The sequence below is a fragment of the Leptinotarsa decemlineata genome, unplaced genomic scaffold, assembly GCF_025532065.1.
Source record: "Leptinotarsa decemlineata unplaced genomic scaffold, Ldec_3_MD MMD2_tig00001019_RagTag_RagTag, whole genome shotgun sequence".
Lineage (NCBI taxonomy): Eukaryota > Metazoa > Arthropoda > Insecta > Coleoptera > Chrysomelidae > Leptinotarsa > Leptinotarsa decemlineata.
Genome location: NW_027412557.1, coordinates 4,141,025 through 4,157,074, shown reverse-complemented (window position 1 = coordinate 4,157,074; position 16,050 = coordinate 4,141,025). Strand labels below are relative to the sequence as shown.

At 33.0% G+C, this 16,050-nt stretch overlaps 1 protein-coding gene across 3 annotated transcripts in view; it reads right to left on the bottom strand.

Moving 5' to 3' along the window:
- The window catches only part of LOC111515760 (annexin B9), a 51,946-nt gene extending 36,426 nt beyond the window's left edge, over positions 1-15,520 (bottom strand). For all 3 annotated transcript variants that reach the window (XM_074175360.1, XM_074175359.1, XM_074175358.1), the window contains exon 1: positions 15,362-15,520. In XM_074175360.1, the coding sequence (XP_074031461.1) occupies positions 15,362-15,367 (6 nt within the window). In that variant the 5' untranslated portion in view covers positions 15,368-15,520. The remainder of the gene's footprint in view (positions 1-15,361) is intronic.
- Between the last annotated feature and the right edge of the window lie 530 nt (positions 15,521-16,050).

The following is a 16,050-nucleotide window of genomic DNA, read 5'->3' as shown; positions in this document are numbered from 1 at the left end:
CTAGAAATCCATATTGGTCCTCCCAGCATTTAACACACATCAATTGGAATTGTTTGAATGTTACATCGGGTGAAACATGATCTGAATAAATGTGATGTAAATTCGTCTCATCTTGTTTGAACATTATAATGAAATTGGTATTGTCACGCACTAACTGTTTGGGTACCCGTGAATATGTCTGTGCTAGATAAAAACAATCAACATCCTTATGACGTCCCATACAGAAATATGATCTAATAATATCTTGCTTTTCACATATTACATCATCGAAAATGAAAACAGAATTAGGCTTAGCGTCGGAGGGTTCCACTATTTCTGCATTATTGCTGAATGTATAAAAACCTAATCCTTTTATAGGTTCCAAAACACTTCGCAAGTACTGATATTTAGGTTGATTGAGTGATTTCGAATAGAGATACACATTTCTAAATCTCAGTCCTTGTGGATGTGTTAATAGTGATATCATTGCATTCGTCTTTCCACAATTTGAAGGTCCTATAATGAGTCCTCGAACTGATGATGGAAGTAGTGGACCATGTCTGAATACCCTTTGTCCATTCAATCCACAACCAAATTTCTCATCTAGATTATCTACAGCAAACTTTTCTTTCTGTTTTACAATGCGCATCGTGCCGTGGTTGGAGACTATATAAATGTTATTAGCTTATTCATTTCAATGTGTACCATCAAACGATACGGACGTATTGAAAGTGATCGTAAAATTAAAAGAGGTTGTGGTTTTGTTAATGATTTAATAAACAAACTTCCTTTCGAATTACATCTACCGGAGGTTATCAATACTGTGGACCGGGTACAAAATTGAAACAACGTTTAGCTCGTAACGACCCTGGAATCAATAAATTAGATATTGAATGCAAAAAACACGATATTCAATATTCTAAGCATCCATCCGATCTTGCAGCAAGACATTTAGCCGACAAAGAACTTGAATACAGCGCTTGGGATAGGGTTAAATCGAAGGACGCGAGTATTGGGGAAAGAGCAGCTGCATTACTTGTCACCAACATTATGAAAGCGAAAAGACATATGGGCATGGGTTGTAGTACCAATAAGAAAAAATGTAAGAGGAAACAAACGAAGAAAAATAAAATTAAAAAAGTTGCATTTGGTGCTGGGATAGTCCATAAAGTGCGAAATGTATTGAAGAAAGCTGGTGGGAATCAATTTGTGACGAATAATAGCAAAAAAGCTATCACTGTGGCATTGCAGGCGGCACGTAAATACCTTAAAGCTGCCGGTGGAAAGAAGAAAATCCGCACACCACGCATAATTCCTGTTCCCAAGATCGGTGGACTTTTACCATTGATACCAATTTTTGCTGGACTATCCGCACTAGGAAGTTTGGCGGGAGCTGCTGCTGGTATTACCAAGGCCGTGAATTCGGCAAAAGCCAGCAGAGCGGCTTTAATGGAAGCCAATCGTCACAATAAAACCATGGAGGCTGTAGCATTAGGCAAACGCGGAAGTGGAATATATCTCAAACCATACCGTAAAGGTTTAGGACTATATTTAAAACCATACAAAGCCACAAACAAAACAAAAAACTAATTGAACCCCTACCTCAGAGGCCTCTTACTGATCTCGATCTCAGTTATTATGCACAAAAAATGAAAATTCCACATTTTCGTGGTGTTTTTATGCGTGATAGATTACCATCTTCAGGTCCAAAACAAAACGAGACAGCTATTGTTAATTTAGATGGAATAAGTGGACCAGGAACACATTGGGTGGCATATAAAAAATGTGGGAAAGAAGTCACATATTTCGATAGTTTTGGAGATCTACCCCCACCATTGGAATTGACTCGATTCTTTCGAAAATGTTCGAATGTAAAAATCAAATATAACTATGATCGACAACAGAAATTTAATACAGTTCTCTGTGGTCACTTGTGCTTGCAGTTTCTCTCTAAATAATTTTCCAAATAAAAATGGATTCAACACCAAAACTGGATCGGGAGGCTATCAAGGGAATGGGGTTTTCACTTAGAATGTTTTCAAAATATGGTACCTTGAAAAAAATGGATAAAGTGATGCTTGCAAATATGCCTAAGGAAGTGATACTTGCATGTGTTGCACATGAGATTGCATATGTTTGGGAAAAGTTGCCTAAGCATCTGCAAGATGACATCGATATAATGAAACATAGATATTGTTATGAGCACCACCACCACGATCAAAATTCAGAATCGGATGTTAATGACGGTCCTATACCTCGGAAATCTATGTGTTGTATTTGTAATATAGAGGATGTGAATATTGGTATCAATAAAAATGATACTTATTACAATACAACACCTTCCAAAAAGTGTAAATTGTCTCAAATGTGCTGTTGCTGTGTACAATAATAAATTGAAATGTGTTTCAAAATATTCATCAGTCATGTCACGAAAGTTCGAGCTACAAGCTGTCGGGACAAGTGTCTTGAGTGCGGATTTTTTTCCACCAATTGAATTGGATAGGAACAGTCGTTATGGATTAGGACTTTTGGGATTCTATGGATGCAATACAATCAATAATATAACTGAAGCTAATAACTTAGTTAGTTTTAGAATCAGTAATGACAACTCATCGATACCCCAAAAGTTGACAATTGAAATTCCATGTGGTGCTTATGAAATAGAAGAGATCAATGCCGTCATACAGAAACATATCATGTTCAGATTGTTTCATGATAAAAAACCAAATGATGTCGTTGCAGATGATATTTTCTATCTACACGCCAATAATAATACATTCAAATGTGAAATGCGATCCAAATATGAAATTGATCTGACACATCCAAATTCAATAGCAGAAATGATGGGGTTCGCTCATGAAATATTTCCACCAAATCAGATACATGAATCATCATTACCAATAAACATTACAACTGTGAGACTTATCCGCTTAGATTGCAATATAATATCTGGTTCATATATAAATGGTGAAGAATCCCACATTCTTTTCTCATTCGATATTGATGTTGAACCTGGCTACAATCTTACTAAAGAACCACACAGTATTATATATATGCCTGTCAGTCCAGAAGGTCGTCAATTGATTCACAACATTACAGTGCGTATTTTGGATGAAAAAAATAACCTTATCGATTTTGGAAGTGAAGAAGAGATTTTCATTATTTTGGAATTGAAGAAAATCGAATAACTGTTGTTATGGGTTTCATTTATAATAGACAAAATCGCATTGAACAATCCCAAACGAGTTGCACTATCAAAAAGAAAGGTGTGCATAAAAAGAAGCTCATTCCACAAGTGTATGCTAAACAGTTAGCACATAACGCTCTGTCTGTGAGTGATCTTAAATTTTTGAAATCGATTGGATTGAAAGTGAGAAAATAACAATGGTGCTCGAAACAAACAATGAAAAGTTGAATATATTCAATGAACCAGTGCTCGATCATTCTCTCATAAGTTTACATGAGCACACATATAAGCCCTATGGATCACCGCTATTCAGGAATTCGGATGAAATCAGAATTGCAATCAATAATCAAGATGTTATACTAGATATTGCCGAGAGCTTCATTTACATAGAAGGTAAATTCACCCCCAAAGATGTAGCGAAAACATGCTATCTCTCGAATAATGCAATTGCATTTCTCTTTGACGAAATTCGTTATGAAATGGGAGGTGAACAAGTGGCTGTTGTTAGAAAACCTGGGATAACATCTACAATGAAAACCATGATATCATTTGGACAATCTCATGCTAACACATTATTGACATCTGGTTGGGGACTTTCACAATTGAAGCAAGATATCTTGGATACAAACAGTCATGTTTTTAGTGGAAAACTACCACTGAAATATTTGATGGGTTTTGCTGAAGATTACAACAAAAGTATCTTGAATGCCAAACAGGAATTGATTTTGATTATCGCTCGATCATTCAAAAACTCATATATAGGTGAGGTTGATGCTGATTTGGAAATAAATAAAATCGAATGGAAAATAAGGCATATTGTACCAGATGATAAACACAAGCTCAAACTTTTGAGTAGAATAAACAAAAGCGGTCTGAATGCCAAAATCAAGTTGGCGTATCGTATGTGGGACCTCTATGAACTACCATCATTACGTGGGACTTCTTCAGACATATGGGCCATCAAAACAACTAACGCATTGGAAACTCCTCGTTTTGTCATCATCGCATTCCAAAGTACTACCACATCTGAAGATAGAACACAAGATATTACAAAATTCACAACTGCTGATATCAATAGTATTCGAGTATACTTGAATTCTGAAGTTTATCCATATGAGCGTTGGAATTTGAATTTCGATAAAAAACTTGATGCTCCTGCTTATTATGCTTTTGAGAGTTTCCAGCGAAGTTATTATGATAAAGATATGAGTGAACCTCTGATGGACATTGGACAATTTAGAGAGAATCCACTATTCGTCATCGATTGTTCCCATCAACCGAATGCAACAAAATCATCAACTATTGATATAAAGATTGAGTTTGAGACGAGGAAGACCAAGTTTCCAGACAACACTAAAGTATATGCATTAATTTTGCATGATACAGTTTTAACATACAATGCATTGGATGGTTCAGTTCATAGCAGATATTGACACTTTTTTTTCACTCTATCATGTACTGTTTTATGATCTTTTTTTTTTTTTATTTGTAACTGACTTATATCATGTATTGTATTTTATATCATATTTATTGTTTTGTAATCATTTTCTATTGTATTTCATCAGATTTAAATAAATAAAACATGAAAATAATACAAAGTTTTTTATTTGACATTATTTATGATTCACAGGAACATACAGACTATCTAAAATAACTTCTTCCTCATAATCATCATTTTCGCGACCATCTTCAATTTCCTCTCGATTTTCATCATTCAATTCAAAGTGATGAATAATCCATTCTGGCAAGTATGGTTGGAGGCTATACAGGAATCTTCTTAGGTTCAGTTCAATCATAACCTCACAAAGTTGCCACAATTCCAATTCATTATCCAAAAATTTGTTGCAAACTTCTGCACCACTCCAATAGTTCTCAGCATCACGAAGGCATAATTCGATTTGTTTTTCATCATAGCATACACTCATATCATAAACGCTTGCATGTTCGGCTCCATCACCCAACACCTTCAATTTAGACGACAAATGTTGAACCGATGATTTGAGATCTACAATATCGACCCAATCTTGACTTGCGTACTGCATCCACATCTTTAAATGGTGGAACTGAAATCGAACAAAAAAAAAAAAAACAATAAGCAACCTCCAATTTTTCAGTGATATAATACTCACATTCCCATTTTACTTGTAGTTACAAAGTGAGTGTATTCAACTAAGTTAGTAATGTTTATATTTCCATATAATTATCATCTAATATATGAATATTAATAAAACAATAAGAAATTCATTATAATTACTATTATTATTCAATCATATTGAATTTGACTAGAGTTATCGTTTTCACACCAAAAAAAACTTTGTAAGCTATGACCTAAAGAAATTCACTATAAATTATTACTATTATTCAATCATATTGAATTTGACTAGAGATCGCGTTTTCATGCCAGCAAAACTTTGTTGGCTCTGTCCTAAATACATCATCGTATATTTACCACCTGATGAGTTGATACAAGATATATCGTCATCACTGAATTGCAACGAAATACGTTTTGGTAGCCATGTTTTAAATAATTTATCATTGCTCACATCTTGCAAAGTTAATAAAATTGATTTACCAAATCGTGTAGAATAAGTTGACATATTTTTAATTATGTACACTTCATCAATTGGCAATGATGATAAGGCCTTTTGCTCTAGTATTTCAACCTCCTGTACAATCAAATTATTAATTTTATTCAAGTCTACTTTTGAAACGGACATGATGAAAATATATATGAAAATATAAACAATTTCCAACAGACAAATACACTCACCGTCTTCCTTCTATTACGAACTGAATAACACTCTACCAATTGCTAACTGCTGCAGATATATTCGTCTACTGATTTCATAGTGTGCCAGGCATTTCTTTTATATTAAACAGTGTGAGTCACCCCCACCATGAAACCGTGAAAGATTCACATTGCTAGTTGCTATCCACTAGAGATGCCTGACGTCACAGCCAAGCCCATCTCCCAACTTGATGCGATAACAGTTGCCGGTACGAGCAAGCAGTGGTCGTTGCGGTCTCGGAGAGGGTAGACGCTAGGCAAACAGTCCTCGGCTGCCGTTGTGTCACCATGGATAGCGGGGCTAGAGCGAACCTTCATCGCTTCAGGAGAGGTGAGGGCAGACCGATGAATACGCATTACTCTGCCACACGTCGTGGAGTGAACATGTCGCTCTCTAGCCGTTGAACGGTTATTGCTGTGACGTCACTCCACTACTAACTTGGTGCCCTAACACCGATGGAGCATTTATTACTTGGAGGATCTTCGAAGTATGCAGACGTATGTTTGTACATAGACAAACAAGCACATGATGAAACCCTGTACCGTGCATTCTCCTACACACACACATAAACACACAAAATCTCATATGAAAAAAAAATCTGAACGATCCATGCACCAGACACTTCAAGGTCACAACGCCTTGACTTCACTGCACAACAAAAAAACTTCACCAAACAACAACCAATAAAAAAAGCAATTAATACGTCATAGTGGTGGGGGGAGGCCGAGAATCAGCTGTAAACAACTACTATTATGAAAAATATAATTATCCACCATTGAATATCTCAACTCATTAACTCTGTTCTAATTTATACTATTCAATGTATAGGTATGAAAAATAATAACTGACGTTTTTAGGAAATGTTGATGAAAATAATTAAATGAAAATATATTGGGAAATGTTCAATAACTGATTGAATTGTATATTACAAAAAAGGCGAAGTTGAAAAAATCAATAAATAAAAAACAGGAGAGAGAAATAGAAAACAAAATATTATAACTTGAATGCAAACGATTTATATTTTGATGAAAACTGATTTTAGTTTTTTTTTTCATAATTCTCTTTCTTGATGATTTTTGTATTCATTACCTATATTTTTCATCCGTCTGAAATTTCATTTACTGTTATTGATATACCACGAAATTCGAAAAAGTATCCTCACAAAATGGAAGACAGAAACATTGAAACGAACATTTTTCAGGGAAATATTTGTGAACGGATATTTTTTTTTTTTTGTTAAAATATGTATCGTGATTACTACTGAAACAAGGAAGCCAGTTTTTATCTATTTTTCGAGAAAAAAAGGTATCAGTCCCAAGTTCTGAAAACTATAGAGTTAGAATAGAATCATAATGGCACGTGTTCATATAGTCTTTCTTCTTTCTCATATAGTCTAGCTAGAAGTACTACCCCGAGGAATTGTGAAATTTCACACAACGTTGTTAGTGACATATTTCACCAATAAACTGTATAATCATACCGGATGAATCCGATAATTGGTAAATTTCATTTTATTTAGAAATTTCTGAAAAAATATGGTTTTGCAAACATTAGATAAATTTCAAATTACCGGAAACTTATTGAACAGCTTTCACATGAAATTCGGGAAGTACTTCGGGAAGTACTTTTTCAAATAACATATCTTACTTAAAATGAGGTTTTCTGAAAGCTAATTTATTTCCTAACTAAATGTTTTCTATGATGCCTGCTTCAAAATTACTGTCCAGAATTACTGTCATATGTGCTTTTTGATATATATCTATTGTTCATTGCTTGAAAGTGGTAAACTATTTTCGAAATGAAATTCAAACACAGCACGTGAATAATATCTTTTACATTTTTGTGATGCACTGTTTGGAACCTTTGGTGTAGTAATTAATATTACTGGAGTTTTTTTCCAACACAAACTGTTATTTCAACACTTCGACACGTGTTTCAATCACCAAATGATCATCTTTCTGAAGATGATCACTTGGTGATCGAAACACGTGTCGAGGTGTTGAAATCATCCTCTTGAAGATGATCACTTGGTGATCGAAACACGTGTTGAAATAACGGTTTGGTGTTGGGAAGAAGCTCCAGTAATATTCAACTTTTACTTTAGTCAATTTTGTGGAATTTTGAATATACTCCAATGTTACAAGTATGTTCGGTGGTTTCATCAAAAGTGAGAAACACTTTATTAGAAAACGTTCTCTGAAGGATATCACAAGGTAATGTATATCTCCAAAACAGATTACGAATATATTTCACTTTCAAATATAAATTGATAGTATTTCAAATATTGCAAAACCTCTAAACAATGATGTTTCGGTAAAAATCAATTATCCATATAATTATTTCCGTTTGTTATAGCAACCACCCAATTCTATAATCAATATGGAAATATCACCGAGACACGAATTTTTGAATATCACCCCACTAGTAAATGATGATGATCTCATATAATTCCACAGACAAATATCTATAATTTAGTCAACTTTAGTCAGAATGAGGTTTGATTTCCTTATATTCGGTTGATTTTTATCAGACTATTGTGGAGATGATTGCGAAGGAATGGTTTTCATTAGGGATTTTAATCAAGCCTGTTGCAAATTTATCAAAAGTGAATGTATTTTACTGGAGTTTCTTCCCCAACACCAAATCGTTATTTTTAACACCTCGACACGTGTTTCGATCACCAAGTGATCATCTTCAAAGAGGAAGATTAAAAGAAAAGAAAAGAAAAACTCCAGTAATATTCATTACTACACCAAAGGTTCCAAACAGTGCATCATAAGTAAAAGTAAATGTACAAAAAACATCAATTATTGTTTGTGTTTTCCCATTTTTGGATCCAAAAAAAGAAAATTTATTACGTGTACATATGAGGTGAATGGTCAATTTTTGTCGGCTACGTACATTCGATCAGCGTTTTTTAAAGTGTTTTTTGCTAACGAAAAAAATGGATCAAAAAAATCGCATCAAATTTTGTGTGAGAAATGGAATACCAAAAATATTTGCATTTTTTTTGTTGTCGTCAACTCAGTGTGAATACAACTGTTATAATTATCTAATTAAAAAACGTTTTTTTTTTGTAAAAGGTAGGTCTTTGCGGGTGCCTTTTTTGCTGCATATTCCGTGTCATTAGTTTACATTTCGAAAAATATTTTTTTAGGTTATTTTTGGATTGAATTTCACCATTACTACCAACAAAATGGTTAAAATATGCTTTATACCTAGTTGTAAAAACAGATCATCCATACCAGACAAAAAGTGTTTCAGTGTTCCAGTTGTGTGTGGAAACCATTGACATTAGAAAGAGCACATTGTCGCATACACTACAGAGGGCGCAAGCTGACTGGATGACAATATGGCTAATATACCAGTTACGTTGAATTTCTTATTTTTGGTGGGTGGCATGAATGCATAAATGATTTATTTTATTAGGGTTAATGAGCATTCGAAAACCATTTAAAAATACAGCTCGTTAAATTTTATTTCGAATCATATTTAGATATAACTTGTACTATATCAGTTATCAAGGCAAATATTATTGTCCATTTTTATGCTTGATTCGTGGATTCGAGCGATTTTATCATTGTATATTTATTTGTTTGCTGGTTTTTTTCTTAAAAAAAATGAATGAATAATTACAGAACATTTTAATTGATCGTTCATATTCTTAGGAAAATGGTGTACCAATCCGTTGGTTTATTCGGCATTGAAAATGTATGTCATATCGGATCCATTCTGCTTGTTTTTGCAACACTGAGTTTCAACGTTTTCCAAGCTGACACTCGCATAGGAACAATTCGTTTTTTCATCGAATTTAGTTTGTGTGTGCTTCAAAAGTGTTTTAGAGATATATTTGAATATTATATAGTGCATTCTTGTGCTGATTTCAATTGTGCGGAAAGGCACAAGAAAACAGAAAACACATTGGTTTATAGGTGAGTTACTTCATATAATGAGATTAGGTTCCCAAAAGATAAAATGAGAAAAAAATTGGTGAAAGTATTGAAAAGAAAGAACTAAAATGCTTCTACTCTTCTAAGACTTTGTAGAAATTATTTAAAAAGGGACTATAAATGAAAGGAGAACGAAAATATTGAATTTGATGACACAGTTTTTTATTTCAACTTTAAGTATTCTTCACAGAAAGTATTATCTGAGGATTTGGAAAAGCTGAATACACTTATTTGAATTAATGAATCGAAGAGGTTTTGTATTAAAGTGTATAATATTTTAAAATTCTTGCAAAGTGCTTTCGACTTTCGTCATCATCAGTGCTCACCTAAAAGTAAGTGATCTAGTTGAAAAGGAAATTTAGTGGAATTGAAGTTGTAAAATTTTTCAAGGTTAAGAAATTTGGAAAAATTGTTTGTGATTACTTACTTGTCAGGCAACAGGAAGTATCAAGATAAGTGAATTGTACATTGTAATATTTAAATTATATTAAACAAAATAGGCTTATAGCCAAGAAAATACATTTTTGGATTCAGGCCATGTGGTTCAGTCAAAGTATCTTATGAAGAAGGACAACTTGAGACAGAATGTGTCAAGTGTCATGTTAAAATAATGGTACCAACTTGAGGAGTGATCCATTATGGGTTTGATTGAATATGTAGAGGAAAAATATTGAATAAATTATATTAATAAACTGTGATTAATTAATAATTCATAACCCTCTTATGAAGGGGAAGGAAATCTCTGTTTAAGTTTACTTGAGTATTGAAACAATGATCATTGTTGGAAAGTTCTTTAGAAATCTCCAACTCTTCTAAGTCTAAGGAAATTTTTATTATCTATTTTATGTAATATTTTGGAATTTCTATTGGGACTAAAGTTGTGATTGTGAAATTTTATGTGGTGGTCGAAAGCAGATTTATCAGGTTTTTTATATGTTCATTAATACGAGTGAAAAGAGGTCTACAGGTTCTACCAATGTAAGATGCCGAACAATCAGAACAGTTAAGCTTGTAGACTCCACTTCTGTTTAATTTGTTGATTTTGTCTTTAGAATTTACTAAAAAGTTACTTAAGTTGTTTTGAGATTTAAAGGAAATTTTTGTACCTGGTACAAAAACCTGATAAATCTGCTTTTGGCCACCACATAAAATTTCACAATCACAACTTTAGTCCCAATAGAAATTCCAAAATATAACATAAAATAGATAATAAAAATTTCCTTAGACTTGACTTGTTTGAAGAGTTGGAGATTTCTAAAGAACTTTCCAACAATGATCATTGTTTAAATACTCAAGTAAACTTAAACAGAGATTTCCTTCCCCTTCATAAGAGGATTATGAATTATTAATTAATCACAGTTTATTAATATAATTTATTCAATATTTTTCCTCTACATATTCAATCAAACCCATAATGGATCACTCCTCAAGTTGGTACCATTATTTTAACATGACACTTGACACATTCTGTCTCAAGTTGTCCTTCTTCATAAGATACTTTGACTGAACCACATGGCCTGAATCCAAAAATGTATTTTCTTGGCTATAAGCCTATTTTGTTTTATATAATTTAAATATTACAATGTACAATTCACTTATCTTGATACTTCCTGTTGCCTGACAAGTAAGTAATCTCAAACAATTTTTCCAAATTTCTTAACTTTAAAAAATTTTACAACTTCAATTTCACTAAATTCCCTTTTCAACTAGATCACTTACTTTCAGGTGAGCACTGATGATGACGAAAGTCGAAAGCGCTTTGCAAGAATTTTAAAATATTATACACTTTAATACAAAACCTCTTCGATTCATTAAGTATTATCTGGACTAAATACTGTTGCTGAGTGTATGAAACAAAATGAATTAATATTTTTGCAAAATAATAAAATTTTACTTCATTAAATTTCATCATATGATTACTGGTATTACCTCAGAAGCTTTTGTTGGATCAGTTCGAGTACAATCAATTCTGTCTTTGCTTGACTTTATTCAACTTTCCTCTCAAGTTTTGGAAGATTCAACAGTTACCCAAGCGAGCCTATAATACTTGAATTTAGTAGAAATATTAGAAAGAGGTATGTATGTAGGAATCGTGATTTATAATAAATTGTACAGATTGAGGATTGTTGAATTAATTGAATATTTGGAATGACTCTGATCCAGTTTGCTATAGTTTTTAATTTTCATAACTGTATATTATTAAATAATGCATAAAATCATAGTTGAGGTAAACATTGTGTACTGATTTTAGATATAGAACTTATTTCCGAACGTGATTTTGCGTGTACATTTTATTTCATGTGTAGAATTTTTCATTAATTGAAACGTTAACGGGTTCATATACACTTCCATAATTGAATTGATAAATAGGCTTCGTAAATTTAACGATTTGGTAATGTTGATTATTTCTATTGTTTCTATTGGTCAATCGAACAAGAAGCGGGAATAGGCCCGTGACATCAACCTACCATATTCGATTTTTGATAATTAATCACGGGAAAACTACGGTACTTAGAGAGCTGAAACAATGTGCACTGTTTTTCAATTTGAATGTTCTATCAAGTGAACTATAAACCAAAAATCATGAAACAAGCCCATTGTTATGGAGAATCACTATTAGAGGAATTGTTGAGGATGTCACCATATCGGTTGGCACATGACGTTCAATTTTTTCGTAAACTTTGAGCATGAAGCATTTGACAATGAAGTTCGTTCCAGGATTGCTGATTTCTTCGCATGAGCATTTGCTTTTAAGGTGACGAAGATGGGTATATGGTTATAACATCGAAACCAAAGTCCATTTGTCCCAATGGAAAAGCCCAGGAGAGGCAAAATCAAAAGTTTTGCTCAATGTTTTTTTCGATTACCATGACGTAGTACACCAGGAATTCTTGCCACATGATCGTACAGCCAATAAGGAGTATTATCTTGAAGTTATGCGCCGTTTGCGAGAAAAAATACGGGAAAACAATTCATGGCATTCAAGATAATGCAACTGCTCACTCGTCATTGCTTGTTCGGAATTTTTTGACCGTGATCATGCCTTAGCCATTATATTCACCAGATTTAGCGCCCTGCTACGAAGCGGAACTGCTTCGAGGATTGGAAAAAAAGCCTGGCACAAGTGTATTATATCTGGAAGTACTTTGAAGGGGACAGCATAGAAATTGATGTATAATAAATAAAAGAAAATTCATTTTATTTTTTGGACAGACAGCGTATTTTCGGAACAATACGACAGGTTAGATAAATAGAGTATAATAAGTATAATATGATTTACTTTACAGAGAGATGAGTCTGGGAACCATATCGAATGCTTTCATATTTCTTTTCATTTATACAATGTATACGTCATCAGCAAATATTTTCTCAATACTATATCATTGAAATACCCTATGGAGATGGATTCCAATTTCAATTCAGTTTTTTTCTGCAAATCTACTTTTTCATATGACCATGATCAATGTTTGTTCTTGAGTAAGTACGGTATTCATTCGAAATTTTGAATATTATTTTAGTCTTTAGAAACAGTCGTTTTCATTGTATTTAGACAAGACATACACTCACGTAACTATTCCTAGATCTCAACTCAATTAGTTCGAACGTTTCTATAGTTCCTCAGGTCATTTCCATTTGTCATTATTTTTATGATTGCTTATCATTGTTTGTCTTGAAATTCCACACACCATTGCATTTCGATAAGTAAATTAACATGATCAAATTTTTGTTTGCAGGTTTCTGATGCTAACAATATAAGTTTTTTTGAACTAATAGAAGTGTTCAGCTCGTAATTATTCTCATCTGATCTGAACGATGGTTGAAATCGATTTCATTTGTTCAGCAATCTGGGCGTTGGCCGTCTTCAATTTTTCCCGCATTGTCTTTTTAAGGAAGATTAGTTGTTATTTCAGATGGACCACCAATTTATTCTTTTAAAATTTGAGTCAAGAGCGCTTTCAGCACAACTTTGTGATAATGTGAATTTTGGGCAATTGAAGCTCTGAATTGAAGCCTGTTTTGGAATTGAAGCTCTATTAAGTTATATATTGAAGACAAAATGATGGGAACCGGGAAGTCTGGAATTTTTGACTTATGTCGATATGAAGATATGTTGTCGAGTCTATATGAGCTTTTGAAACTCGTTGACTCCTGACGATGAAAATTTGTTTGGTGAAAGCCGCGTCGAGTAAAGTGTTTCAGTTCTGGTGTGTGGAAAAAGTATTTGTGTTCAAAATTTTCAGTTATATCCCTCATAACAGAGTATTATATTTAATCACATTATTATATTGATATAACTGTTTTCGAAGCTCAATAGGGCCACGAACTAATTTTTATAACAGTATAATAAGTTTTCAATGTGACTAATTGATATACTTTATCTGAATAATTTCAGTTCGAGGAGATACACTAACATCAGATCCTCGTAATTTATTTTACCTTGACTCGTTTGCATAAACAATTTTATGAGTCATAGCCGGTCATACGATTCCAATTTGTTTATAGACATTACGTTTTTCTATATCATCTTTCCAGTGACATTTATCTTTGATTATATTGATTGAATTATCATTTGAATTATTCATATTTGTTTTTGATTTGTTTGTAAGCATGGTACCAGAGTAATCAACCATTCAGTAACGGTAAAAAACGGCTATTTTTTTACTAGTCTGAGTATGTTTAATACAAATTCACATTTCAAAATATTCTATTTCAGTTGTTTACGTTCGGCTCAGTGATTTTGTTTTGCAACAACATTACTGGAGTAAACAGATGGTGTTTTGATTTTCATTCCACTAACTGAATTTCGAAAGTTGACGTTGATACCTTCAGTGATTTTATAAAAAAATAATATTAGTGTGAGAACTTTAACAGTATATAGTTTCTTGGTTATTTGTGTGCTATAGTGTTAAATGAGAAACATTATTTTCTGAAATTCAAGTTTTTGGAATATTTTATAACTGAGTTTGGTGTTGGGATGAAACTCCAGTAATATTGATTACTACACCAAGGGTTCCAAATAGTGCATTACAATTACTTTCCGAAAACGAAATTGAATTGAAAACAGAGAATAATAACTGAAAAAAATTAAATATGTTTTCAATGATCACATCTTCTTTAGGAAAAGTGTTTCTAAAAAAAAGAAAATGATATTTTTAATTCATTTTCTCAGGTGTTAATTTTTTTTTTGACATATTTTCTCTGCCAACTTGTCTGTTTGATGAAAATGATTTTTTAGTTGTAATCTAACTTTGCTGAGTTTTTTCCATTATTTTATCTATTCATTTGTTGTTTGCCAGTGTAGGTTTCCACTAATGGTGACATATGATGAGTTGTTTTTCCAGGTAATCATTCGTTGGATAATCGATGAAGACTACACAACGGATGAACACCCAGAAAAACAACTCATCATATATATATTAAAATTGCAGTTGTTAGTATAGCTAAGCACAACTTACAGCCATGTCAACTGCTAATCGAAGTAGAACACACGTACACTTAAAAAGCCAATTCGAAACTGAATGTTGCTTTTCTCTGCTCTATCACACCATGCCCAAGAGAAAACCGCACGCTTGCGCTTGTGATTCGCAATTCACGACATGAATAACATTTTATTGCATTAGTCACGTAATTGTTAATAACACTGGCTCATCATAACATTATGAGTAAATTTTGTTTGAGGACGCCTTAATTATTAACCAGAACTGGTAACATTGGTGAAATAAAGCATGTCTTATTTGAGATTTTTTTTCATCGGTTTGGCAAAAAAATATATTTGCAATTTTAAATGATTGATATTCTTTGGGGTGAGTGGTATGTATCTACATAAGTTCAGTCGAAGGATTTACTCAGGAACTGAATCGAACTTCGCTATTAATTGTCAATACTAATTTCAGAATATTCATTTTCAAAAACTTTTTGTCCTTTGTGTCAAATAACATAAACACAAAGTCTTCGAATACAATATTTATTCTAATCCCATAACGAACATTAATAAACAACACGTGTGGACTCCAAGAATGCTTAGCTGTGACTGTTCTCATTCAACCGATCCAGGGTTACTCGTCATCTCCTACATTCGGCCATCCTGCAGAAGGTCTGTCCTCAGACCTTATTCTGACCTGAGAACAGAAAAAAATATTAGAAA